The sequence below is a fragment of the Larus michahellis genome, chromosome 3 (genome assembly GCF_964199755.1).
Source record: "Larus michahellis chromosome 3, bLarMic1.1, whole genome shotgun sequence".
NCBI lineage: Eukaryota > Metazoa > Chordata > Aves > Charadriiformes > Laridae > Larus > Larus michahellis.
The window spans coordinates 50225656-50252521 of NC_133898.1; the positions used below are offsets into that span (position 1 = coordinate 50225656).

Consider the following 26866-nt stretch of genomic DNA (forward strand, 5'->3'; position numbering starts at 1 on the left):
AAAAAAATTCCTGACTATATAACCAGTTATCAGTAGAGGGTGCTATGTATCTTTTGCATTTGATCTGCACAGGTTGTATGTTTATCAAAGATATTTTTAGTTGTTAATTTATTATTCAAAATTTAGTTCAATTATACCTTTGCTTACATTAGTGGTGCAGTTTACTGTAGTAGATCTTGATAACATTAATTTGATTCTGCAAATGAAGAGATTTTCTATTTAGCAAGATTCCATGTTATTCTGCGATCAGCTCTGCTGTAATGATTTTACGATTAGAGAGTGTTTGCTCCTATTTATATGTGGTAATAAATTTGTGGAATCTAGTTTATAGGCTTACAAAAACACAAACATCACCATCACATTTCTTATTGGTATTTGCTGTCAGTGTGATAACGATGCCATCAGACAAGATGCACAGCTTCTAAGTAGCTGTGCAGGTGATTCCACGTCAGGGGGGTAGCAAGTGAATGTCAGAAGGAGGTTGTGTGGAAAATAGGGATAAGGAGGAAAAAAACAGCAAACACGAGCTGAGGGGAACAGAAAATGAAGAAAGAGTAAGGAGAGATATAGAGAGATGAGGCTGATGAATAAAAGGCAAAGGAGGCAGATGAAGGCCAGATAACTGCTTCTGATTTTGGAATTGATGCTTTGCTAGCTCTGCCTTCCCAATTTCTTTGCCCTAATTTTTCTTTTCAGGCCTATGAAGTTTTTGACTTTTTCCCACAGTCAGTGTTCCAGCTGCTTGTGGACTCTTCTGCCGGTTGCTGATAGGTGGAGCTAGGATTATTTTTTTTTTGTAAACAGAAAACAGATTATGGACTCTCTTGGCTTTTCGGTTATCTTCAAGTCTGCTGGGAGATGATTTGATCTCTTAAGTTTATTCTTGGAAGAAATCTTATGAGTAAAAGAATTTTGATTTCCGGGAACTGATAGAGCAGAGTACCAGGGGAATATCTTGGCCTATCTAGCTGTCCTTCTGCCATTTCCATCTCTTGGTAAACATGGGATAAAAGACATGGTCCAATCTAGAAATACTCTTGACTCCACTTGGCTTTCGTAGAAAGACAGATAAAGATGCAGAAAGTTATTGGCAATTAACACTTCATTTAGGAAGGCATGAGCAGCCACTGTTCTATTCCTCTGCTGTTTTGTTGGGTCGCGTTTTGGGCGGGGATTCCCAGGGTAGTGTTCCTGCATATCTTGGGCTACGCTTGTCTTTTTTCCTGCTGTGAACAGGGAGTCCAAGGTTGCACCCACATTGACAAGTAACAGGACAGCTCATCCTGAGGAAACAAACAAACAAACAAATCCATTGCCTTCATTCAAACTGGACAAGGTCGCCCCTGAGTAGGGATCTTCAGGATATGCAAAAGGCATGGCTGTCGTCTGTAGTCCTTATATGTGGGAATCTTCCTCCTGGGAGGCATGTGTCTAGACCTCCTCCCCTTTCTGCCTGCCTAAATCTGTTGATTGAGATCCAGGATCTTGGATCTGTTCCCATCTGTTCTGTACTCTTTTGTTATTGACTGTTGACAAGGTGCTGAACAAGACCCACAAAGGAGATACTTTCTTATGGCAGGCTGCCTTCTGGCTAGGACATCAAGTGGGTTGCGTTGGACCAAGTCCTCATTTCCTGGTACTGTCCAAAGGAAACATGACAGCTGTCCTGACTCTGTGGAGCAAATCATGCTTCTGCCTGTAGCAGGAAGAGTGGGGAAGGCAGGGGAAACCATTAGGGTCAGGAACGTGGGAGCTCTCATTTCTACTCAACTGATAGCTCTGCTGGAGTGGCAGATGGTGAGTATCAGATCTGGGATCCAAGCCTGATAGCAATCAAGGCCTTTAAAGAACTGAACTACCTGGCTCAGACACCAGAGGCAGGGTGGCTCCTCTGGTGACATCCTGGGGCTGCTGGTGTTCCTGTCGGTCCAGGCAGAGCTAGCAAGTTTTGGAGGGGAGAAGGAGAAAGAGTGTGTGCATTTGAAGCTGTTGGGAGCAGGGCTGAAGAACCACATCAAGTAGTCCAGGCATTGAACCTTATCCCAGCTCAGCACTAGACACTGCAGCTTAGCAGCCAGTTTTGTGCAGGACAGCCACAAGGCTGTAACAAGGGTTACGTGACAGGCTTTGGGAATTGGTGCCCAAAGGCAAGGAAGGGTGAGTTCACTAAAATTAATACGGTGGCTTGGGGGCAAGTGCAGGGTATGCAAGATGAGAGTTTTATTCTTTGCCTTACTGCTGACTGTAGGCGGATCGCTCTAGTTTCCTCCTGCTTGTCTTTCCCTTACGGAAAATAAGAACAACAGGTATTGACTACCCTGCGTGAGCATCGAGGTGCTTTTACCTCATGCAGATATGAAAGTAGTAAGAGCCCGAGGCAGGCATCCAGAGGCAGGGGGGTAATGAGCTCAGAGCAGGGCGCCTGATGTATAAACCCCATTTGGAAGAGAATAAGCAAGAAGTATTAAAAATAGATTTCTTTCCTCAAGTAACAGTTATTTCATTTCAGTATAGTTCTTGCTGAGACTCAGTCAGTCATATAATGGTAGCGTAGCGCACCAACAGGTATTGCTGCTGTAAGCGCAGAAGATTTCCTCAAGTAAACTGTTGTAAGTGCTGTATCTACAACATAAAGCAGTAAACACAGGGGAAAAAAAATAAACAGCATCTTGCTTGGGGCCCTCCAACGGTGAGTTTATGCTTAGTATGAGGAATATCTGAGCTAGCCTTATGTGAATTAGCTCATGTATTGCTGTCATCTTGCTAGGACATAAGGAAGTTCTTGTAGCCTGAATTCTCAGTAGGGTAAATTAGTACTCACTGAATTCAGTGCAGGTGAGGCCAGATTGGCTTGGTACCTAAGTGAGCTTGTTTGAAAGGTAATCCAGGATCCCTGCAGTAGCTACCCTGCAGTTTTGCTCTGTAGATAGGCAGCTCTTGACCTGAATTATCATCAGTGAGCAGAAAAAGGCACTTCTAAAGTGTGATTCATTGTAGCTGTTCATCTCAGGATGAGAAAAATTATGATACAGAAGTATCCGTTTCTCTGTGGTGGATGTAGTAGACCATGTGTATCTAAATTTTGGTTAACTGCTTTGTGGTCCTGGGCTAGATTTCAGGTATGGAGGTGGAAGGCTCCATGTCCTGGGAGCCAACCAGTACTGTAATTACAGTCTTCCTCCTGTAATGTTTCAGAAGTACTAGGAAAATACTGCTTCTTAAAACAGTCTCTGTCCTTTCTCCTCTCTGCACACAGTGAAATACAGTTCAGCTCCTCTAGTACTACCACTTCAGAGAGCCAAGAACCATCTTCCGGAGATCAAGCAGCGAGCGCTCTTCAGCAGCAGCTCCTACTGATGGTGGCACGAAGGACCCTTTCAGAAAGCCCACGGGTACATTGTAATATCTCAGTTTCTAGCATTTTGATAAACTGCTTTATAAACAAATGCTGCAGGCTTGTTCCCGAGACAGTTTTGTTGATTTTCTGTACTACTTTGCCTGGTATTGCTTGTGTGGGAGAAGATGTATTTTATATTGATGGATGTAATTCAGCTGCTTTCTACTGACACTGAGTAGTGTCCTAAGGGAGTACTTAAAGACTCCATCACCTAAAAAGTTGATCTTCTATCTTCGGTCTTATTTCACTTGAAAGAAAGAGGACACAGCTGTTAGGATTTTAGACACACCACCAGATTTTTAATACCATGAAGCATTTATTCCAGATTCATTAGTATCCTAAAACCTCATGACTGGTTTCACTTTTCTGAATTGGACAACCAGACTTCTGGATGTCTGTTGTGGAATGTCAGAGCCATCTCCTCAATGCAGTTGGTAAAAGAAAAAGGCCCTCAGAGTTCTGTTTATATGGTAATATGTGGACATACTTGAACTTTACAGTGTTTGGGGTCTGTGACCAATGGCTTAAGGCTGTAATCTGTTTTTACGGTTCCTTTTATAATAACTTTAACCTTCTCTTTTCTTCCATGGCAAATTCTAGTTTGATATTTATGAATAACCTTAAAATGCCAGTTAATTATCTTTCATCTTAGATTTTGCACAGGAACTTCAAGCCAGAAGCAACTTGTATGAAGGAACTATTTTAAACTAAAAATCAGGGATTTGACCTGAGTTGTGTATTTCAGATCTGGACAGAGGCTTCTATCTAATGGCTCAGATGTTTTGCAGATATTTATAAACTTGTAAACTGCCTCTAAATTAGAGTACAGTTATCATGCCTTCTCCCTTCCCCCCCACCTTCTGGGAAAGTCACACCATTAAGAAGTAAGGCGTATTGCTCAAGATCACACAGCAAGTTTGTAACAAGGCCAGGCAGGAATTTCAGAACTTCCTGGTTTCTGAATTTTTTTTATTAAATGTGAAATTCTGAGCCTATGTAAGTGAGGAAAAGTTTTGTCATTGATTTCAATGAAGCTAGGGTTTCAGGCTGTCTCTGACACCATATAAATTTATGAAGTGAATTTTTATAAGCCCTTTTTTGATAGGAGGCACAGTCAGACTTAGTGACTTCCTTAGGGCTGGTCAGAGAGTTTCCTAACCACAGCTCAAAAATCTGACTCCAGCCCAAGTATTGCAAGCCTCGTGCAATGGACTTCATCCAAACGTTACAGTTCCTCAGGAACCAAAATGTTCGGTTATGTACTCAGTTAAATACATGTTAAGCCATTCTGAGGACCAAACAATCAGATCCTCTAGTGTTTTTAATGGACTCTTTGCCACCATTTTGATTTTATTGTTTTTATTTAGTTTTAGGGAGCAATCTAGGTTAGATGAGTGAAGTTAATGATTGCAGCTGATTGAGTTTCACATTACTTTATGTTGGAAAATAGGGCTCAAGAGAAACAAAACTGTGGCAGCATTAGCAACTGTAATATTTTAAAATATATTTTTTTCTTTAAAAATGCTCCCACTCCATGATTAAGTGACTTTTAAAAGTGGTTATAGAAATATTAAAATTTGGAGTACCTAAACTACTCTTAGATTTTAAAATCAGTGTGGTGAAAGGATTGCATCAGTCTCATGGCTATTAAATTACCTGGAATTGTTAATAAATGAAAGAATGCCAAACAGCCCGTCATCTCCTTGCATGTTGGAATGCTGAGAAACATGAGTGAGTTACTGTCCTGTGCTGATAGCGGCTGAGCTACCCGGCGCTGCGTGGCTGTGGGCTTCTAGTCAATTGGAGGCATGAGATAAAATGCATAAACTTGAATTTCTTTCTCTGAAGCTTAAGCTAGCCCGTTTTACCTAACGTTTGCCAGCAGACTGAGGATATCAGTGAGTTGGTTCCCAGATGATACGCAGCAATACATTGTCACATGTAAATTATGTGTAAAATTCCTCTTCCTGGAAAGTGAAGATTAGAAATTATTCCAATAATCTGACAGAAAATTTAACAGTTCCTTTGTGCAGGTGGACAGGTTGTTTAAAAAAAACCTGTGTTTTGCTAACAGTTACAATTAAAGAAGATGATAAATTACTTCACACAGAAATCCCCTTCTCTAATTGGGAAAGTTAATCTTACAGAAATAATGCTAATGTAAACATTGCCTAGAGTTCCATAATACATATATTCAATATATAATGTTGATTAAGTATCTTTAACAATGCGGGGCTAGAAGGAGGCTGAAAACCACTAGACTTTACAGTCATTAGAAATCTCAAATTCTTGAAAGAAAAATAAGTGGTTTCCCCTCTCTCCCCCCCCAAAAACCAATTATTAGCATACCTTAGAAAGCAATCACTGCTTTGCGGAGAGTTTTTTTTGTTCTGTTGTCTAGCTTTGCAGGCTTGGTTGACGGTCTGTAGACAAGCCTCCCTCCCCACAAGTGTTGGTGAAGGAGTGCAGGTGTAGAGTTGGAGGAGATCTGAAATGCTGTAGTTCAAACAGACATAAAGAAAAGGCCTTAGAATCTGACAAAAGCAATATTCAAAAGGATGGATTTATGGTTGTGATGGTAAGATTAGAGACTCTTAAGCTAGTGATGGTTATGATGTTCGTGCTTGTTTGCAACTTTTTTTTTTCCCCTTCTCTTGCTGTTCTTGCTTGTTTTAATACTGCACCTGATGTGGTATTAGAAGCATTTCAGGAAAGATAAACAAAGCTGTGTTCTGGAGGGAGCGTTGATAAGTCATGCCTCTAGGCCTTAAAGCCTACTTGATTTTTTGGTTAAAAACAAGGATTTGTCTTATGTGTGGTTTTGTGTTGTGCTGAAATTACCCTGATGCATGGAAAAAGTCTTCAAAAAGAAACTTTCGGCAAGCAGTGGATTGGGACTAAAACGTAATTATTTTTTAAGTGACTATTTAGTATTTATGTTTAAAACATATTACCACTGTTGAGCTCCACAATTGATATAGCTTCTGTCCATCTGCAGTAATTAAGCTGGTGTGGTATTTTTGCTTCTAATTTAAAATGAAGAAAAGAAATATGCTCCCACCATCTCTTTTAGAAAAAAATATCTGCAACTTAATGTAAATTTGGCCTTTTAAACACCTGTTTTGCTGCAGCCATATGTCAATGCGGAAGAGTGTTTTGTGTATTTCTGGTTTGTTTGTTTTTAAAGCAACCCAGCCATGACCCTGAGGATTCTTCATGTTCTTCAGCACAGCGGAAACTAAACAGGCAGTTTTACAGATTTATTATATTCCCTGGCAAATGGATTAAAGTCTGGTATGATCGTCTTACCTTGTTGGCACTGTTGGACAGGTAAGCTTTTTTAAATGCAGCTCTAGTGTTGCAGTGGGTGGCTCCACAGGTCCACAGAGCAGTGCAGACCACTACAGAAATAAAATGTGACCATCGTATTAGTGTCTTATATTCAGGTTGAGTAGATAGATGCTTTCGTTTGCTTTAAGGTGAAAAAAAAATGGTTTTCTTCAGAGTTGGTTTTGGTGATTCTTGCTACCCTTCGTCTTCAAGCAGAGACTTCGATTCATGTGAGCACCAGGCCTGTAGAATAGTCTTTAAATTGACTCTTGGCTGTTGGTTCCAACAGTTCTGAGCTTTCTGATGAGAAAATCAGGCTTTTGTGCAAAAACACAGAAGTGGAAGGGTCCTAGCCTATTGTAAACCAACTACTCCATTATTTTTTAAAAAAATACATTAGAGGATATTCAGGAGGAGATCTTTTGGCTATGCCATATATGTTTAATATGGGTTCCACAGCAGAAATTTCAGATGACAGTTTTACATGCTGCAGAAATCAGGCTATATAGTCAGGGAGCTTAGGTCCAGAGCAGGTACTTACTTATCTGTGGTGTCTTATCTCTGTGTTTCAATTGCATAGAGAGCATCTGCTCATAAAATTTTTTGTTATAGCCTGAATATTAACAGTATTTTTTATCTCAGCTTCTATGTTCTAATGGAAGAGATAAAACAAATAAAACATCATATGATGAATTTGGTCTTTCATCTAATTCTTTCTGTCAGACCTATATTTTTCATTAAATGAATGTCTCATTTCCTCATTTAAAAGTATTTGAGATTTGTTTTGTGAAAATTTTGTTTGTTTGTTTGCTTTGGGTTTTGTTTAATAAACATACACTTGCCTATATTCAGATCAGCTCCACTGTGGAATTCTATTTGGGAAGTGAGATTGGAGGGTACTGGACATCACCGCATATGCCTTTTTTCTATACGTTTTAGCTATCAGAGTGGATAACGTCTTTGGCATGGGGGTGAAGTACTGTTAAACATGGAAACATAGTTTTAGGAGCAAAACCTTAGATTCTGTAACTTCTCATAGCTCCAGCACTGACAGTTCATACCAGCTGCAAATGGACTTGCCTTGCTCTAACGAATATCTAAATACTTGTATTTCTCTTAACGTTTTTATTCATGTAGGACAGAAGATGTAAAGGAGAATGTACTTGCTGTCCTTCTAGTAGTTCTTGTTTCATTTCTTGGATTCCTGACTCTGAATCAAGGCTTCTGTAAAGACATTTGGGTTCTGTTGTTCTGTCTCGTGATGGCCAGCTGCCAGTATTCTCTCCTAAAGGTAGGACGGAAGTTCATATCCAATTGCTGAATTCTCTAACTTCTACGAAGACAAAAATCCTGTAAACAAACTTTTTTTTTTTCTGTTCTGTTTTTAGAGCGTTCAGCCTGATCCTGCTTCACCAATACATGTAAGTCTTGGCCAGCAGAACAAGTCTTTCTCCTTTATTATCACTTGTGTACTGTGAAATAGTTGGCTGTTCAGTGAAACACAGGTATAAGTAGTTTGCTGTTCTAGGTGATTTATGAAAATAAGCAAAATGTTGTCTGTGATTTTGAGACTTTGTACTACGGTTAATTAATTTTAAGCTATTTGAATTTATCCCTGCTATTAGAAAAGTGCTTTTTCTTTGAGCCATATATGCAGTAAAACGAAATGCATGAGGACTAGTTTACTGAATTTTAATCCTGTGGCATCAGATGAGCTTTTTCTTTGCTTTCTGTTAGAAACAGTGTCTGCAAATAGCAGAAGGTCCAGATTAGCACCTCAGTTATTGGTCAGTTGGGGCTTTAAATATCTTTTTTTTTTTTTGAGGTTGAGGATTGATTTTTAATATTTTTTTTTTTAAAACCTGATATTGCAGATGTATTTCTCAGTAGTATTATTAGCTTATCAAATTAAGTCACAGGTGTTTTCCCTTTGTTATAATATGGTCACAATTTCTGTGCCTTTGTGCTGAAGAAATGACCACATCGGTGGGTGAATGGAAGCTGTGGGGATATCTGCTGGTTGCTCTTTGTCTGTTGAGTATATCTGAGAAAGTGAACTCTGACAGTGACAACCACCTTGCAAGGAATCTGCTCCTTAGCCAAGTCTGTCCTCATTATAGGATTGGTTTAGGAGCATCATCCTACAACTGCAGCCTGACCACTCCACCTGTCACCGTGTCTCAGCATTTTCGATTTGTGGATCTTGGAAGGCGTTTCAGTACTCAAGAGGTCCCTTGCTTGCTTTTACACCGGCTGCTTAGTTGCTCACATTTCTTACTTAGCTCTTTGAATATTTTTGAGGACCCCTCTCTTCCCTCAGTGTTCAAAACCAGCATGTTGAAAACTGCAGGTCTGCTCGATTATTTCCCTTTGGGCAGGGAGCGATTACTTTTGTCAGTTTAGAGGCTAGAAATACAGGCTGAACTTGAAATTGAGGCTATTTACAAGTGTATGCTACACACTTCACCGAGATGGATTTCAGAAGATTCTTAGTTTCTTTTCCACACCAGTTACTATGGGGTGAACTTATGGTATTGTTGGTTATAATGCATTCACAGGAAATACCTGTCTGCATAAAAAGTAGGGAAGGCTAGTAAACAGAAACTTACATGTTGTAGGGTAATATTTTCAGTACGTTAAAGAAATGTTCCTACCTCAGTAAAAAGCTGTTTTTTTGGGGGGACTAAAATAATATTATTTGTCAGTTCAACTAGCACGTGTCTAGACATAATAATGTGAACTGTAATCAAACAGTTTGCACTTATTCAGACATTAGTAATGTGTACATTTGTTTAAAGTGGGTGGCAAGCAGTTTAATCAAAACTTCAGTATAAACCTGTCTAGCCTGTATTTTTTAATAATATTAAAGACAATGTAGCTAATGAAATTTAACCAGAACATTTTTTGTGCAGAATCCAGGTTTGCATTTCAGATTGCCACAATATTGTTACAAGTATTATTCACCATATTGTATTCTGTGTGTCATGGAGCAGTGTAGCAAAGTAACAATAGGTGTATTCCCATCTTCCATATGCTTTCCTAGAACTTAGCTTATCAAGAACATCTTCTTGCAAACCTTTTTGAGCACTGTACAGACTCCAATGGAAATAAAATTTAGAGAGGTTTTCCACAGAGGGTTTTAAAGGTGGGAGGCATCATAGATCAAGTTAAAAATAGAAGATTAGCTATTTCTATGTTATATCTTTTTAATACAATTGGTATTTCTAAGGCTTGCTTGAGCTAGTAAGCACCATGAAAAACAAGACAAGAAGGTGAGAAAAGATACTCCATGTACTGCTTCATAATTCATGTGACTACATTAAAATTAAAGACAATGACATCTCGTGATGTTAATGTAAGCATGCAGAACAGCAGAGGGATTAAAGAACGATCAGTACCATGTCCATGAATGAAAATGCAGATGAGATTTTTTTTCAGCGTGAAACAAACCATCGCGGGCCACAGATTTGCACACTGAATTAATTTCTGTTCTTGGATCCATGAGTAACTGCTAATATCTTATGTTATCCATGCCTGCCAAGGATGTTCAGGACTTCTTTGCTATCTCCCACGTGCAGACTTTTTTACTGTTTGATGTGACTTTGTCGTCTGCAGCCTATACCATTTTGAAAGATTCTGCTTTAAAAAGACCATCCAGAGAATTCAGAAAGCACAGTGTCTAGGGATGCACAAAGCTTTTGTTCTGAACTGCTTCTGAGTGCCAGTGTGTTCAGTTCCTGGTGTTGAGGAAAAGCTTGCTAACTAAACCCTATAAAGTCAGGTACAATTTTATTGGAGATACGTTTATTTCTTACCACATGCCATGCTGTGACAGCTGGGGTCTCTGAGTTGAACGCTGTATTATCTGTATACTATCACTGTTGTAAAGGATGAGTTTCAGTATATAGAGAAGAACCTGTCTAACTCGCTAGTGTGTTGAATTTCATATTCATTTATACTCATTTTTTTGAATTGTGATAATAGTTCCATTTTTATCTGTTTTGGTGTTTAAGTGGGAACTTCCTGGGTTCTGCAGCTAGTGTTGGCTACTTTCTGCAGGTTTGGTACTGTTGCCTGCTACAAGATGAGAGCCTTATTTTGCTGTTGGCCTGTGCTTTAGCCTTTCCAGTTCTGGTCTGCTGGGAGCTGGTGGCCTTTAGTTGCTGTTCACACAGGGGCGCGTGGTTCTGGGATGGTGAAATTTGGGAACAGCCTCCTCACTGAAGAAAATAAAGTTCATCCCAAGTGTGAGTTGTATCAGTTTATTAACATAGGTGCCAATGATAGCAGGATACTAAATTCAGAGATCCAAGAGATCCTTGTCATGTGCATTTCAAAATTTTAGACCAGTGGCTTTGCCAGGAGAGTTTCTTGATACTGGTTAGAGGCAGCAGCAGACTGGGAAATAAAGGCTGTGTCTGTAGTAAATGGCTATGTAGAAGGATCTTGAGAGCTCGTGTGTAAGTCCCTCATAAGACACCTGCATGGCTCAGGATCTAGCTCAGGTTTACAAAGGCATTTGAGCTCTGAAAGATTGCAGTTATGCTCATAAGATTTACAGAATTGCTTGCGTAACTGCATTGTCTCCATCCTGTTACCTGCCAAAGCAGATAGCTAACTCAGTTGGGTAGCCACCATAGGCAGTTTCATAAATCCTGTAAGGCACTTAAAAAGTATTTTTAATTTGTCCCTGAAAGTTGTTCTGTAGAACCAAGCACACACACTTTTCTTCTATATTAAGCCTTCTGTCTTTTTCCTACTGCATGTCTGCACACACAAACAAAAAAGATCATGAGATCTTTCTGAAATTTCCCCATCAAAGTGTTTTGCAGTCAAAAGTGCTATTTTACTAAATGGAAGTGTTTGTGAAACCATTTTGGCTTTGAAAATCTTTGTTTTTATCAAATTTGAGTTGCACCAATGCTATGTTTGTAGGATGTGAATATGTTTCTGAAACACGTTAATGAGAAACAGCCTGAAAAAGTCAGTGATGTTTTTTTGGCAGACTTAAGGAAAAGGAAGAGTTTTCAGTGAAACTTTTATCGGTGGAGGAAAAAATGATTACTAAACAAACTAGATGTAAAATATAATAGGAATCCTGCTTCATTATTTAAATTATTCTGAAGGAGGATGGAGAGCGGAGTAGTTTCACCAAGATGAAATTAGTTTTGTATGTCAAAATTTGATGGGTTTGTCTGTTACAACAAAATGAGCCCTTAACATCTAAAATATCTTGGCAATAAGTTGCACTGCCCCAGTGCCTGTTTTGCTGAAGGGCTGCCTAGCTTGGCCTGTCAGTGGCAGGCACAACAGGGCTTCACACTTTTTTTTGGTTTCCGAAACTTTAAAAAGAGGAAACGTACTGTCCATCCCCTGGCTGGGGCTTTCAGGGGGTGATGCATTGTCCCGGTGTTCTTCCCTCGACTTGAAGGTGTCTGCTCTTGGCCTCAAACCGGTCCTGTCCCGAATAATCCCCCTCGCACAAAGGATGTAAATGACAGTGCAATACAGCACTAACGCTCACAGCAGTTGCTCTTTCTTGTGTTGCCTGTTCCCCAGATGTGGGGACTGGAGTCTCATTCAGCATCCCAAGCAGTGCGACAGCTGTGCAGCCAGCCTCCTTCCGAGGGCATCGCTGCTCCTGCTTTGCTCCTGTTGACCTGATAGCAGGCAAGATTTCCTTCTCAGGATTTTGCCTCATTTCCTACCACAACTGAAAAATAGGGAAGGTAGTATTTGCTCACATTTTGCAGGCTGTTCAGATAGCCTTTCAAAGGTACTTGCACAATTCTAACAACCATTATTGTTGTTAGCATGGTTAAGAGTGATTTGTTTATAAGAGTTAAATATACGCTATAAAACAAATTGAGTATGTCGGTGCTCTGCCTGGAACCGAAAGGTGCGTGGAGCTAAACCCCCGGATTTCTACTCATCAACTCTTACCCAAGTGCCTTCAAATAATTACCATGCAAAGATAAAACCTGGGTTCTGTAATTCAAGAGATAAGACAAGAATGTAACGTCATGATAAAATGGACTTTGGTCTGGAGTGCACATCGGGCTATAAAATCATTAAGCAATTGTTTACATGCAATATTTACTGGTTTCTTTTCCTAAGGCACAGCTTGTATTTAAGATAAATGAAGTTTAAAAACAGCCAGAAAGTAATATTTTAAGTGATTTCTTTTCTTAAGTCAGATTTTTATCTTTCCAATTCTCCTTTGATTTTTTTCTTTCATGGTTGTATGTCCTACTTAAAAAAAAAAAAAAGGCATTAGTAAAATTGAAACTCTGATTAAACATCTAGGATTTGTCAGTCTGACTTGATTCATATTCCATGGATGTGAGGTGCAATATAAGCCCGCTAGTTCCCTGCAATCTGCCGCCTTGTTAACTGATTGATCCCAAAAGAGAGTACAGATCAGTTAATAGCAATGCTAACATATGAGCTTGGCTGGCAGCCAAACAAATAAGGCTGCTGTTTCAAATCAGTAAGTAGACTCAAAAAAGAAATGTTCTTTTATTACGCTCACTTAAATTACATTTTACAAATATGAACAGATTCATGGCAGCTTTATGCAAGGCAAACTTGAATCCTTGTCACTTTGCTCCTGGCTTTTCACACTCAGAGTCTTTTGAATCACCAGTGTTTAAAATGTCTTATTTACGCTTAAGCTTGCTACCAGGAGAACTATTAAGATTTTTCTTAAGCGTCTGTTATTCTCCCTGGCTGACAACCCCACCGCAGTGTTCTGTAGGATTAACGTGAATCAATTGTGTGAGAGAGGTGTATGAAAGATGTAAGATAAGGATCCTTCCACATATTAATTCCTTTGGATCATCATTTCAAAGTTCTGCATGAGAGAGAGACCAGAAACCACTGATCAGTGTCACCCCCTCTAGGAGGGACACTACTGTACTGTCAAGTGGTTCAAATCAACAAAAAAAATGTGAATTGTATTGGTGCAAAAAATCAATCTCCATACTTCACGCTGCACCTAGGAGGTGTTATACTGTTTTTTTACTTCCCCAGAGGCAATTAAAAACTTTATATTTCATAAAGTAAAAAAAAAAAAAGCCAAGCTACCTGAAGCACACATTCATTAAAATAAAAGTAATGTGGACAAAAATTCTTTTTCTATTGAAAAGAAAGGTTCAGACAGATTGAGATTTTTTTTGTTCCCACAGAAAATGACTACTTCTGCAATTAGTGTGTTTTGAAAGGTCTAGAAGGTTAGATTTTCAAAAGCATAAATGATTGTTGGAGTTAGTCTTAACTGCTTTTTGTGCCTTTCGAAAGTCTCCTCTGGAGAAGATAAAATACCTTGTAACGTTTTTTTATTATTAATTAGTATGTGTAAGTCATTAAAATATTTTCTCTTGACTCCTGACCCCCTCTCCAGTTTGATGCTGTGCACACAGTAGGAGAGTGAATACAAAATTCAAATGCTTTTTTTTTTTTTTCCCCCCCAGGGGCACAATAAAATCATAACGTACAGCAGACCTGTGTATTTTTGTATATTATGTGGCCTTATTTTGCTGCTAGATGCTGGATCTAAAGACACAAATCCTCCAGTTTATACAATGTATGGCCTGAAGCTCTTTTCACCTAGATCTCTCCAGTCGGCCAGAGACCATGTAATAGGTGAGTCAATATTTTTCCTAGGACTGTAAAAATGAATTAAGCATTAGCTGGGGAAGTCTGTGTTTTCCCATGTTGGCAATCAAATGCATGTTATGGAAGCACAACTCTAAGTCAAATTGATAGAAACATTTGGAATGACTTAAGACGGGTGCGGGGGGGAGCGGGGGACAGCTGGCAACCTTCCTTCACGTAAAAGGAGTTCTTAATGAAATGAGGCTCATAGAAAAGTCTCTGTAGAAAACTAACAGTCACTGGTATTATTAGCAAAAGACATCATCTGTGAAATGCAGTTAATCTTTGTAAGGGTTTGTCTGTGCAGAGCAGTTACTGCAGAATAAGCTGAGTTTTAAATTTAATGTCTGGGAGCTAATCTGTGCCAAGTCCTCAGATGGACGTTGTTCCGCTCATGAAGAACACGCATTTTCTTGGTTTAGTTTAGGTTAATCTTGCTGTCCACGTGATGAGTTAGTGTGGAGCGGCCACTCTGTAGTAGCTTTTCCAACCTGTTTCCTTCTGGAATCATACCCAGAGGTGGCTGAGGATGTTCAGGTATTGCCCCAAAACAGGGTTCATGATCCTTGGTCACTAATTTGGAGTGACCAGAGCTGGAAATACCCCATTCTGTCAGGACGCTTCTTCCTGTTACACACTTACAATCTGTAACTGTTGTGCTGGCCCTCGCTGTGTCACAGATAGAGGTGCTGAGCTGGGCTTGGGACACGTAGTACAGCACTGCTAGATATGAAGTAGAAAAGTTAAAGTTTACTGCAAAAGTTGCGAAAATTCCCAAGAATGTAGCATACCAAATATGGCCCATTGGTGTGTGAATTTAGAACCAGGAAAACCTACTGTAGTATAGGAAAAAACCTTGTGGTATAGAGCGTATGACCTTTGAGGTCTTTGTTCACCTGTGGCTGTTGTACTTGTTTTTTGCTGTGCTTAAGTCAGGCTATTACTGCCTGAAAGGCATACTATTTTTAGGAAAGCCTTCTGGTCCTTTATATGGGTTCATTGACTCCCAATCCTTCTCGCCAGAAACAGGGGAATAATGAAGACCTGCATCTCACTTATTTTCATTAGCTTCTTTCATTACTTTCCTATGGTCTCATTAAAGTTTCTTCTTACATCTTATTTTCTCTGCCTGTCAAAGGTGAACAGTAAAAATGCTGATAAATAATTCAACAAGAATCTTAAATGACTCTTGGGATAGAGATAAATGAAAAACTATAGCAACCAGTATAAGGAAAAAAAGCATGGTTATAAATGTGCTAATTTTGGCTGGCCTCAAAAGAGATAGCGGAGCAGGTTCTTGAAACAGCCTGGAGGGGGTGGGGGCGAGAGGAAATACAGGCTCATCTCCCCAGTTAGTGTCTGTTTAATGAGAGAGGGAGAAGAAACCATTTCCCTTTGCTTGTCTCCTGTTCTTATTTTGCCAGTTCTGGGAGCTGGCACGTCTGTGGGTGTGTTTGTTCAGGTGATGTTTGATGCCGCGCTCTGCCAATTCCTTGCTTTGTTTCTATGGGAGTCCCAGCTTCTGGCTGCCATCAATTCTTGCAAGCGTTCACAGCGCAGCTCCTTCCCTAAGCCACGGCAGTCAGCATCCTCCAGCATCTTGCTGCGCTTTGAGTACAGGTTCCCTTAGGCACTGAAGGTATAGAATTGTTTAGGGCAGTATTTGTTTTGAGAGGGAAGTTGGCCCCACTGGATACTAATGAAGTGCTGCTATTGTTTTGTAGTTTTGCCCATTTGCTAGGTATTTTTGATATCTTTTTATTGGTTTGTCATCGCGTGGTGACTTTTTAACTTCTATTTTAGTCATTATTTATTGTAGTATTCAGAGTTGATATGTTGGGAAATCAAGGGGTTTTTGACTATACACTAAAAATATTGAAGAAAGGAAGTTTTCTATTTCAGGTCTTTACTACGGTAAGAAGCTAAAGTGATGTAAATCATGGAAAGGACGTGCCAAGAAACTACTGTGATGCTGCATAGCATGCTATGATAAAAGTCTTGAAACAAGGTTATAAAAGGAAATCAGTGGAAAATTGTTGGATATGTAACCTAATTACTGAAGAAATGTGGCTTTTAACAGATCTATTTCTTTGCAAGCAACCTATTTAGGATCCGATTCTGTTTTATTTTAAATTGGTGGTGGTTCTGCTATGGATTTATATTAGTTGGGGGATCATGGCTTTAATTCATTCTAACTATGGTTTTCATCTTGACTTTCTTATTTCAGTTGACCTTTTTGCTAGATTAGCCTATGTAGTACAAGTAAGGGCACAGAGCCAACCTCAGTCTCTAGGTGCCACAGGTGTGGTTAGTTGACTAAAGTAGTTACGCATTTGATGTATGATAGTTTTTGTGATGAAACCATGTAAGCATTAGACAGGTGAGTGAAATTATTTGGCAGATATCTCAGAAGAGTAAGTATCAGATGGTGGCAAAACTGTGATAGGAAGTCCTCTGCTACTTCCAGTAATGACTGAGCTGCTGTCGTGAATGTTATCCTCTGCTATGTTCAGGAGGGGTAGAACAAAAAGACTTTCTCACTGAAATAACACATTATTTGTTTTCCTGTGAAAAAGCATGTATTATTACATAGCAAATGGACCAGTATTCAGATATATAATTTTTAAAAAAATAATTTTCTAAACTTCTAAAATGTTTACAGTGACATTGCCACTGAGTTACAGTTCTACGTTTCTCAAAAGACCCAAAGTTTCCAAAGTCAAAACTTGTGTTTCCCTCCTACGCTTATTTGGTAGCTACTTGTTTAGAGGAAACCTTCAAACTGCAGTGTCAAATGCCAGCAGCTCACATAAGCATCTCTTAGTGATCCAGCTATTAAAGATGGTGTTCTGTATGGAAATGTGTGATGCTTAAATTGTCTCTGGAATTCATAACGCAATTCTAGCTGATTAATCAGTTACTTTTATTGTCTGCTTCCCACAAGGGAAACTGTTGCTCCTAAATTCAATCCTTTTGTAAGTGACGACAGTTTATTTTCCTCTCTGGTATAGTCCTTTGTGCAGGATGAGATAAACAAAGCTACCCTTAGCTAAAGAAGTTGTTACGATTATTCAAGGTATTAATAGAGAGAGGGTTAAGTGAGGACATTGCAGTGGTCAAACAACTTTTCCTTCCTTGTTTACGTTCACCCCTGTATATTTTGGTGTACTGACAGTATAATGTCTCTGGTCTTGTCCTTCCTTCCCCTGGTCTTGTTCAGCTTTTTCTGAGGTTGCTACAACAAAGGCAGTTGCTTGGACTCTAAGTCAATAATCTAAGATGAGTTCTGGCAGTTCTGCAAGTCCTTTGCTCGAGGAACAAGATATCCTGTGAGTTTCAGTAGTGAGTTTTTGGGATAGTTGATCCCATGACGAGTACACGTGGCCTGCTGGGCAGTTTGCTGTCATGCCATTGTCTGTCTTCAAGCGATCCTTGCTTGGCTTGGTATGGCTTGATGGAAAATCTAAAAGAAGGGCAGAGGAGGAAAGGAAGAGGAGATTAATAATGGTATTTGCCTGTAAAAGATTGAGAAGACAGTGTTTCCTCGTGTTCTTACTTATGTATAGCTTGCGCCAGAGGCAGGAAGTCGTGATGAAGGGTGCATTGTGAATGCAAGTATACTTAAATGAGCCCTGTTTGTGTTTAACACTCTAGTATGTCATTTTTCCTCCTGTGTTTGACTTCCTCAGCAAGATTTACGATATTAGATAGCAGCAATGTATAATACGATGAAGATAAAAGCTGTCAGATTAAACTGGGTATATTGCTTTATTTTAGCACAAGATGCATTAGTAAGAGGAGCTGGGAGTAAAATGTAAAATTAGCATTCAACAAAGAACACATCCTATTGTTACCTTCTTAAAATTTGACTGGGGTGGGAAGGGTAATAAGTTTACTAGTGATTTGTTTAATTTGCTTTCTATGAGAATGAATAGGAGGAAACTGCAGTCTTCCTAGCGTGTAAACTAATAAATACATACTTGTTTACGAGGAACAGTGGCTGACACACATCTCTGTCCTTCACCGTGCAGAACATTCTGGTACTAGTACAACAAAGCAGTAAGAATATGATTAAACATGTGCATGTATCCTTGAAAATTTACTGTACTGGAGACTTAGGTCAAGTGTGTGTTTAGAGGCTTTGCTAGACAACTGTGCCTAACGTTTTCTAGGGTGGCGTTAAGAGTAAATGTGCGGGAAGGACGAGACCAACAGGACAATTGCCTGAATTACAACTCCTGCTTTTTCTTGAATGCAATACAGACATTTAAATTAGCATTTCTTTTTAGAAAGAGACTATGTAAAGATGTTAGACTGGGTTTTACCCCTGAGTTTCTTTTCTGTTTTTAATGTTCTTTCACTACTGCAGAGTCAAGGTCCATCTTGCTGAAAGCTGGGGAAATATTCTGGGGAAGTTTCACTATATGTTTGTCCCATTTTTATGTACTGCTTTAAGTGTCTGTTGTTGGTTGCTGGCAGAAGAAGGATGCCGTGACAGCCAAGATACTTAGGATCCTAGTCATTAAAATATTTTTTTGTTTGTTTACATTGAATTGTTATACCTGTGCTTGAACTATCTCAGATTCAAAGAGGAAGTTCCACAGTCTGCAAATTAAAGTTTCTGTACTTTAAATAGAACATATGTAACTTTGAAAGTATTTGAGAAGCAGGAAGGAGGCTACATAATGCTATTTTTTTCTGCTGCTGCTTTTATCCGAAATAAATCTTAAAGTTAACCTCTGAGCTTTAGTTTCTTACATGTAAAATAGCATAATTTCTTTTGAATACATGAGAAGGAAAGTGGAGTCATTTCTGCTAAGATGAAGTTATGCTCACTTAAGTAATCTTCAGAATTCATTGCAACAGTTTCTCATTCTGGTATGATGCATGTTTCTCTGTTCTCCATACACTGTGATGTATGACTGTGTTCTAACATACATCTTTTTTTCTTTAGTGTTTTTATATTGCTTTCCTGCAATTTCTCTTCTTGGTCTTTTCCCTCAAATCAACACCTTCTGTATATATCTCTTGGAGCAAATAGACATGTTGCTTTTTGGCGGTTCTGGTAAGTAGCCAGTTGCAACCTGAGCTGTGCCTTTCTGGGTTTATAACCTTAGATTAGAGTATATTATTGCATGTTTTAAAGCACATTGCATGAAAAAGCTAATGGTATTCATATAACAGTGGGGTGAATGCTAATAAGACCCCCTTGACTAGATTTCTTTTTTCTTTTGAAAAGTTGTATACAAGTTGTGCTGCAGAATGTGCTTGTCATCAAAGAGCTGTTTCCTGGCATATATTCTGTGACTTTTTAAACTCTTATAACTATAGTAGTTATAAAAAAGAAAAACTTTTTTAAAAAGTTTTCTGTTAAAACTCTATTTGAAAAAGAAAAAAATGTTGCATTGTTCCATAGTAAGGCATGTTCACAGGATATTGGATGCGTGTGTTACTTCAGTCAGAGATTAAACAAGGCCCATGAGAGAGAATGCATGATTTGGCGTTGGGTTTTTTTTTTTGTTGGTAGTGGTGGGTTTTGTTTTTCATTACCGCTTAACTAACAGAGGAGATTGGGATGCATCTATGCCGTCATCTTTGTTTGGATCAGAAACAAACTTCCTCCTCGTCCCCTCTTACCACATGCTGTTTTGCACCATGGAATGATGTCAGAGTATGCAAACTGGATTCCATTTGGATGAAGCTTAAAGGAAAAGTGTAGTGTAAGGGTGCACCTATTGCACTCCAAACACTAATGAGCGTATGGTCTGTGGGACCAGACTGCCAGTCTGCAGTAAGGCATCTCAAACATGTATATCAAGGATATCCTCAGCACTTCTCGTTCCACAGACCCACGCTTACTGCATCATTCTGCTTGCTACTGCAGACATAGCCTTTGGCAAGTGGTTAAAACTGGTACAGATGATACGGGTGTTCTTTGCTTTTTGTCTCATAAATACCATAGCAGACCTGGAGGAAATAACACGTTGGATAAAGTCCTCATCCTATCAATAATGATGATTCTAATGTATGTCGAACCCTAATTAGGGCATGGTTTTGCAGCCCCTGCGTCTGCGTTGCTGAGACTGCTGAACTCCTAATTCTGTCTGACAGTTTTTCCTACCCTGGTTCTTGAAGCTCTCAAAGGAGGTTATAGCAAGAGATGGTCTGGCATCCTTATCTCTCCCTTTAAGTTCGTCCATGTATCTTATATGGTGCAAATCATGGTCGACCGAGCAAGTTAGGATGCTTTTGGATGATACCAGAGCCTGTGTCTCAGGTGCAAAAGGAAGGAGGAAAATTCCACATGGAATTTGACTGGGAAATTGCCAGTTTTGTAGATCACTTCGTTCCTCCTTGGTAGCAACATTAAAAAGCATACTGATGTTTTGGCAAAACAATATTCAGTACAAAAAGCAGTAGTGTGGGACCTCAGGTCAGTGGAAAACACATGAAGTACAGTGGTACGCAGTTTCAATCTTAGCTGTAAACAGTTTTGTGAGCTTGTTTGGGGCATTGAAGGTGTTTTCTCAACAACCAGCTTTGTGATATCTGATTTTAATCTCTGTACCTCTTGTGATGCAAGAGCTGTTTCATTTTTTTCTTTTGATTGCATGTTCTCATTTATGAAGAAATTAACTAACATGTAGTGTCTGTATTTCAGCTGCTGCTGGGCTCGTATCTGCACTATACAGCATTTCCCGAAGCTTTGTGGTTCTCATTGTCCTATATGCTTTCTGCTTCAGTGCAGTGAAGGTAAGCCAGAAAAACAGCATGGCAAAAATTCAAAATTTCAAGCTCAAAATTCATATAATCTAGGGAAACCAGCACTGTTTGGTGCTATGTCGTCATTGTTGTTTATTAAGATAAGCTTTACAAGCCATGCTTGCTTCACGTTCTGCCTATTAACTACACTGAAATATATCGAAACTGTAGTAGAAATACTGGAGTAAACGTGTGTCTAATACCCATGACTGTTTCTCTTGCGTGTATCAGCCTGAAATGATCCACTGAATTTCCCCTACAAAGACTAACAGCAGTCTTGGTTTAAAAGACTGGAGCTCCTATTGACTTGTATAAGCCAGGCTGAATTTGGTCAAAATTCCTAGTAAGGTCCATATTTCCAAAGGTTTAAAAAAAAAAAAAAATAAAAAAAAAAATAAAAATTTCTTGTTGCTTCATAACAGTATGCCTAAGAACTTAAATGCCCAGCTTGCACAGACCAGTGGACCATTTAACACATAACGTATCTGCAGCCACAGGGAAATGCAATAATATAAGCCAGATGACTGTTTACCACTTTTTTCCCTAATATTCCGTCAGTATCCACAATTGTTGGAATAAGGATGTTGGCGAGTGTGTCTCTGCTTATTTCATTTGGTATTTGTAGGCTTGTTGTCTATGGATTTGCCGAGTCCCTTCCTGAATGTGCTGGTCCTGTCTGTCTCTACAACTTTGTGCCACCAAATTCCACGTGTCCGCTGCGCCCTGTGCAAAGCAGTGCTATCCTTCATTGGTTTTAAACTGATCTGCTAATTTCACCAAGTTTTGCCTATGCCTAGTGTTGCAGGATTTGTGGAAGAACTGTTCTGCATTCACTGTATCTGCTGCCTTTGCAGTTTCGTAGGCGTCAGTCATATCTCCCCCAGCCATCTTCTGTTTAAACTGAAGAGTCCCGGACTTTCTAGTGTCTCCTTGTAAAGCAGCTGCTCTCTCTGAATTAGTATCTGAATTAGTCACCCTACTCCTCTGCCTTCTCTTAGTCTGTTGTGACCTTCAGAGGTGGAGAGTAAGTTGTGTATAGCGCTCAGGATGTGGGTGTGCTGGGGCTCTATATGCTGGCAAAATGACTGGCTGCCTTGTTCTCAGTACCCTTCACAGTGATGCCTGGTGTTGGACTTTTTTGGCAGATGCTGCATTTTGAGCCATATTCAATCTAAAGAATTTATTTTTTTGCATTTAATGTATATGTCCTCTGCATCTTTTTGGTTAATTTAAAAAATAGCACTGACATTTTGGCTGCCTTCAGGTCTGCTGTAAAATTCCCAGTGCCCACAGCAAGACCAGAATTTCGTTTTAGACTTGTGACAAAACTTGTCCTTTAAGGGACAGTCTTTTGTCAGAGTTTTATTACAGGCTAGATGCTGTCAGTGTCCATGCAGGGGTGCACCAGGATGTGCAGCGATTTACAAGCCGCTCTTGACATCTTGCAGGCATACATGAGAGGATGCTTTGTGGTGCTGCACATGCGTAGCAAACACAGAGATCCCAACATGAGGTTCTACAACAGCCAAGGTTGTATTGTGTCAACACCCAGGCTGGCTATTTACACGGATGAGAGGAGCGATCAGGTGTTTCTTTAAGGGAATTCTTTATGGAACATAAGCATTTCTATAATGGCTTTTAACAATTTTCCACTTAAAATTTTGAATAGGAGCCTTAAATCAAAAAAGGTCAATTATAAAGCCTTAATGATCTCTCACAGATGATCAGAGCTGGCTGTGCATGTGTTCTTAACCACTCCCAATAGTCAGGTAAAATGTGTTAAGCCACCGTTTTATCTTGCCCCTGGGTGGCTTCAGTCCATACACAATAAATTATGGCAACTCAGCTGCTGAGCAGTGCTGCATTAAGAGACTTTAAATTACATGTCTTTGAATGTGTGTTGTACTCCCAGGGAATCTCCTGTCGCCAGGCTTACCCAGTATATCAGTTATAGTGGTTTGGCCTGGCTCAGCTGTGTGACGCCAGACAGCTTAACTGCTTCTTATGCTGTTTCTTAAAGCAGCTAGTATTGCTAGTATTCCTGTTACTGTTTTCTGGCTATATTGATGATTTGGAAACAGGAACCTGGGATGGAGAAGGTGCTTTCTGTAAGCGTGAACAGAGTGAGAAAAATCTATAATGGCGGGGAGAAGCAAAGAGAAAAATGGAAAGAGCTATATGAAAGGGAGGAATTGAGTTAAACCACTGTTCAACAGGCAAATATCTGTGGAAATGGTATTTTTTTTCCCTGAAGGTTAGCAGGAGACGAATCAATAGTTGAGGGTAGGGAAGTTGTGTGATGGATACTTTAAAATAGTTTTGTAAACAGTATTAAAGAAAAGCCTCTTAAAATATTCTACAGACTCCTTTCTCAGCGTAATACTTTAAATTACAGCATGCAGGTGGCTTTGTAGATAAGCAATCTCCTCATGGATTAGACTTCAGACTGCTTAGAAATATGCTTTTAATGCTACTCTGAAGTTGTAGAGTGCTGTGAAAGATTTACAAGATATCTGTTGTAAATTACCAATATTAAGTGCAGACTTTCTGTTCACACAGAAATTACAGTTAATTTGAATTTTTATGGCACAGTTCTTGTGAAGGCACTTCTGAGGAGGTTAATTTAAAGCATGTGAAGATATTCCACTTGCTTCAGCTCATAATCTCAGTCTACTGGGGTGCTTGAAATTTCAAACATTTTTTCTTCTATAAGTTATGAAATAAGCACTTGTGTTAACCCTCCTTGTTCTTCAGTCGGGTCCAGAGACTTTTTTTTCCTTTTGGACGGTTGTCTATAACATTGCAACCAAATGATTCTGTCAGACTTATTCTTTGGTTGGTGGAGGAGGAATAGGAATTCGCTTAAACGTAAGAGAAGAATGTGTTCCTGAATAGGGACCACTGTGAAAGGTGGTCTAATACTCCTCTAAGAACTGTTCCGATATGTAGTAAGCAACAACTTCTGATCCTGATCAAATGAAGGTTTGGATTTTTTGTGCACTAGAAGTTGCAGAGTTTAACTCAAAACTGTTTCATTGAGGTGTTTGCACAATGGTGATAAGTACATGGTTTTCTTTAAGATAGAAATGGCATCTCTTCCATGCTTGCACTTTCCAGCTTTTCTTTATTTTTCATTTTTATTTTATTCTTTTCGGTTTTAGTTGGTTAGGCAAAACCAACAGAGCAAAATTTTCACTATTTATGGAGGTCAAAAAATCATCACAATCAAAAAGATTGAGGGCAGGGAAACACGATAGACTCTCTGGCACAGGATTTCTGGGTTGCAAAGCTTGTTTCTTGGCTGAAATGTAGCATCCTCAAATGTAAACTCTGGTTATTGGCAGAACATCTTACAGCTCAGCAGGTGTAACTAGCAGAGTTCTGTTTCCTGAAATAAATTGCAGAGGAGAATGGATCTGTAAGTGGTTGCGTGCTTTTTACTGGTGAACAATTGCTCACATGGAATGCCCAGGCTGGAGACCCATTCCAGCGGTATCAGACTTGAGCCTCTCCTTCCTTAAGTGGTTCTTGTGTTGTAATTGTTATACTTCAGGGTGAAATAGTCTAGCCCCATTTCTCTGTGTACGTTAATTATTCCAAAAGGAAAGAAATTATTCCTGAAGAAGTTCATTAGAAGAATAATTAATTTACCACATGATTTTCTTTTTTATTAAAATAAATAAACAATGTTAATTGATCTGTGTTCTTAAGCAAGTTTTTCCTGTTCATTTTTAGAACAGAAACTATATATATGTATGTACAATAGTTTGATTTAGTTGCAGTCAAATTTTGAAATGATTTTACTATAGCAAATTCATGGTGGTTAATCCTTTGCTCTAGAACTCAAATTTTAGAAAAAATAAAAAGTAAGGATTGAGCAGTTGTTTTGGGGCATGTCCACAAAACAGTGTAAGTACTTGAGTTAACTTTCAATGTGTGAATATAAGCTCTGAGAATTGAGATAAATAGGCCTGTGCTGAAATCCTGTGCCTTGTCCAGACTGATTTTCCTGTTGAATTACACTGTAGAAAACCAAGAGTCTCTATGAAAAAGCAGCTGCAGAATAGATGTATCATTAATTTTACTTAATAATTGTCATTGATTTTTGTTCAGATAAGTTGCCTGAGGAAAATTATTATACAGTATTCTCAATTGAGAGTTCATCCTATGATCTGCAGACAAAACTTGATGTGCCTAATCAGTTCATCTGGCCCTGCCACTCTTTCTGAGTGACCTTGCAGCACCTTTGCCATCGCATGACCAGAAATGTTTCTCTCTCATGGCTAAAATGCATATATCGCCTAAAAGCAGATGGACAGATCTCTAGTCATGTGATAACAGTGAATGTGCAGGTTGGATTCTGTGGCAGGCTGCTTACAGATCAGAAACATATGGTGTGTTTTGTTGGATGGCTGCATATGGCTCACCTGGAGGACACAGGGTGTTATGTGACCAAACACTGCTTGATGGGGAGACTTGTGTTTGAGTTGTGTGACTTGGACACTTGGAGGAGGAACAGGAACACGTTGTTTGGAGGTGGCTGAGAAGAAAAAGGGTCCCATTTGCTGTGGCCAAGTGATTGACTCCTCTCCTCAGAGTGCTCCTCAGAAGCTTTGCCCTTGCTTGCTCTTTGTGCAGAGGAACTGTGGGTCTGCAGTTTGTCAGGATCTCCTCTGGTGCTGCTACTTCTGGACTGATCAGTTTTCTTTTTCTTTAAACTAGTTAAATTAAAAAAGAAACCCCCAAATTGTTCACAGTAGGAAGTACAGGGTATTGCATTTAAAATTATAACAGATAATTTCTCCAGAAAACCCCAAAACACACAAAATAGCTGGAATTCCAGGCCTCCGTCTGTGTTTGAGGCCTTGAGAACTGATGCACAGGATGCTGTTCATCACAGTTGTCAGGCAAAAGAGCTTGTTGTGAGTGGAGCAGGTTTTCAAGTCACCGTCTGACATAGCTGGTAAAAAGTTGTTGTTCCCTCTGGTGATGATATAAAGTCACCTGGATAGATTTTTGTTTTACAATCATGTTATCCCGGTGTTGATGCAAAGGTAGTTTGGCTACAGGTTTCAGATGCTGTAAAGCATCTCTTCATACATCTTATCCCATGACACATCGCTGTCATGGGCGTCTGGCCTTACCTACTAAGAACTTGATTTCAGACCAGAGAGAAGATAGATGTCTTAGCTTCTGAAGTGCAAAGACCTGAGTTTCTCCTGCTTGCTTTGAGAGTTTTTATCTCCCAGGCCTCTGTTTAATAATATCATCACTCCTTATTCCAGTTTTTTCCAGGTCCTCTATGAACTTCCATTTACTTTTGTTTGATAAAAAGCTCTAAATCCTAAAAAAGGTTTTATCACCTCTTTTAGTCATTCCTTGGATTGTTACATCTAATAGCAGCAATTTTTCAGCTCGCTACTTTTTTTGAAGCTATTGGGTAACTGAGTTTAGTTTAAAATTATCTGTGTTCGCTTCAGCCTGGCTTTATTTCTGGTCTCAGCTTCAGTCCTGTAATCTTGAACAGAAATTGGCAGCTCTAATAGCTACCTTACCTTTGATGTATGAAAGGGTTATCTCTTTTTCCTGGAGGAGGTGTTTTTATTTTCAGATATTACATCCATCAGATTGGAGACACAGGAACTTCTGTGCCATCTTTTTCACTTGACTAGAATTGCCTGATGTGCTTATTTTTTTTTTTCTCCTGCTCTATGTGGTTTG

The 26866-nt window shown here is 39.3% G+C and overlaps 1 protein-coding gene across 3 annotated transcripts in view; it reads left to right on the forward strand.

Moving 5' to 3' along the window:
* Positions 1–26866, forward strand: part of PCNX2 (pecanex 2) — a 161879-nt gene that overhangs the window by 34672 nt on the left and 100341 nt on the right. For all 3 annotated transcript variants that reach the window (XM_074580109.1, XM_074580110.1, XM_074580111.1), the window contains 7 exons: positions 3257–3392; positions 6585–6727; positions 7865–8018; positions 8116–8148; positions 14200–14371; positions 19338–19448; positions 21045–21136. In XM_074580109.1, coding sequence (XP_074436210.1) covers positions 3257–3392; positions 6585–6727; positions 7865–8018; positions 8116–8148; positions 14200–14371; positions 19338–19448; positions 21045–21136 — 841 coding nt within the window. The remainder of the gene's footprint in view (positions 1–3256; positions 3393–6584; positions 6728–7864; positions 8019–8115; positions 8149–14199; positions 14372–19337; positions 19449–21044; positions 21137–26866) is intronic.